Here is a 1,358-nt window from a genome sequence, read left to right as displayed (position 1 = left end):
TTTCCATTTTCATTTCCATTTCCATTTCCATTTCCATTTTCATTTTTTCCTTTTTTTTTTTTTTTTTTGTTTTCCATGTCTTCATCCTCATCTTCTTCGTCATCATTTTCCTCTATTTCTTCCATATCATTTTCATCATCATTATCATCATGTATATCTTGTTTATCATTTTTTTTCTTTTCGTTATCCTCTTTCTTTTTTTCATCATTTTGTTTATTCTTTAATTTTTCCATATCTTTGCTTTTTTCTTTCTCTATATCTTTATCCTTTTCTTTTTCTTTTTCCTTCTCTATATCTTTACCTTTTTCCTTCTCTATATCTTTACTTTTTTCCTTCTCTATATCTTTACTTTTTTCCTTCTCTATATCTTTACTTTTTTCCTTCTCTATATCTTTATTTTTACCATTCTTTTTCTTATCACTAAGTTCCTTTTCAATTATTTTATTTTCCTCTTCTTCCAAATGAGTTTTATCTGTTTCCTTTTTATCATCATCAATATCATCATTATCATTTTTATCTTCTTCAACATCATCATCAACTTCATCTTCATCACTTATTTCATCATTATCTTTATCATTTTCATCTTTATTTTCATCTTTATTTTTGTTTTCTGATTTCTTTTCTTTTTTATCCTCTTCTTTGTCTTCTTTATGTTCCTCCACTTTTTTTACTTCTTCTATTTTATGATCATCTGATTTTTTTTTTTCCTCAACTTTATGATCATCTGATTTTTTTTTTTCCTCAACTTTATGATCATCTAATTTTTTTTTTTCCTCAACTTTATGATCATCTGAAATTTTCTCTTCTTTTTTCTTTGCTTCTAATTCTTTCACTCCTTCTTTTACATCCTTTTTGTTCTCTGCATTGGAATTAGAGATATCATGTTTTCCTTTCTCATTTTTATTTATGTCTTGCTCATTTTTTCCACTTTGTAAATTTAATTCATTTTCTCTATGTATATCGCTTTTATTCATTTTATTTTTCTCTTCAATTTGCTTAGTTCCATTATTATTATCATCTTTTTCTTTTGTTATATTATTAATTTCAGAATCTTTATTATCGACATCTACACAATCATTGATGGTGCAGTTTTGTAAAAAGCTAGTATGTGTTCCATAAGTAAGGTGTGTTTTATTAGATTTATTATTATGTAAATTATATTGATTGTTATTTTTTGTATGAACATTATCTATCTTATTTTTTATAGGAATGAAAGGATGTTCACTTGAACTTTTCTCTTCCTTTTTAATATTTATATCTTCTACACTGTCATTGTATGAGTTTATTAAATTGGCGTGTTCTTAAAAAAAATAAATAAAATAAATAAATAAATACATACATACATACATACATACATA

At 24.2% G+C, this 1,358-nt stretch overlaps 1 protein-coding gene across 1 annotated transcript in view; it reads right to left on the bottom strand.

Annotated features, from left to right (window-relative positions):
• The window catches only part of PRSY57_0213800 (rhoptry neck protein 6, putative), a gene marked incomplete at both ends in the record, with an annotated part of 3,059 nt that extends 1,759 nt beyond the window's left edge, over positions 1-1,300 (bottom strand). Inside the window, one exon of the mRNA XM_020114426.1 lies at positions 1-1,300. Within this exon, the coding sequence (XP_019970897.1) occupies positions 1-1,300 (1,300 nt within the window).
• Between the last annotated feature and the right edge of the window lie 58 nt (positions 1,301-1,358).

Source organism: Plasmodium reichenowi, chromosome 2 (genome assembly GCF_001601855.1).
Source record: "Plasmodium reichenowi strain SY57 chromosome 2, whole genome shotgun sequence".
Lineage (NCBI taxonomy): Eukaryota > Apicomplexa > Aconoidasida > Haemosporida > Plasmodiidae > Plasmodium > Plasmodium reichenowi.
The sequence above is the reverse complement of the archived record's forward strand: the minus strand, read 5'-3'. Positions and strand labels throughout refer to the sequence as shown.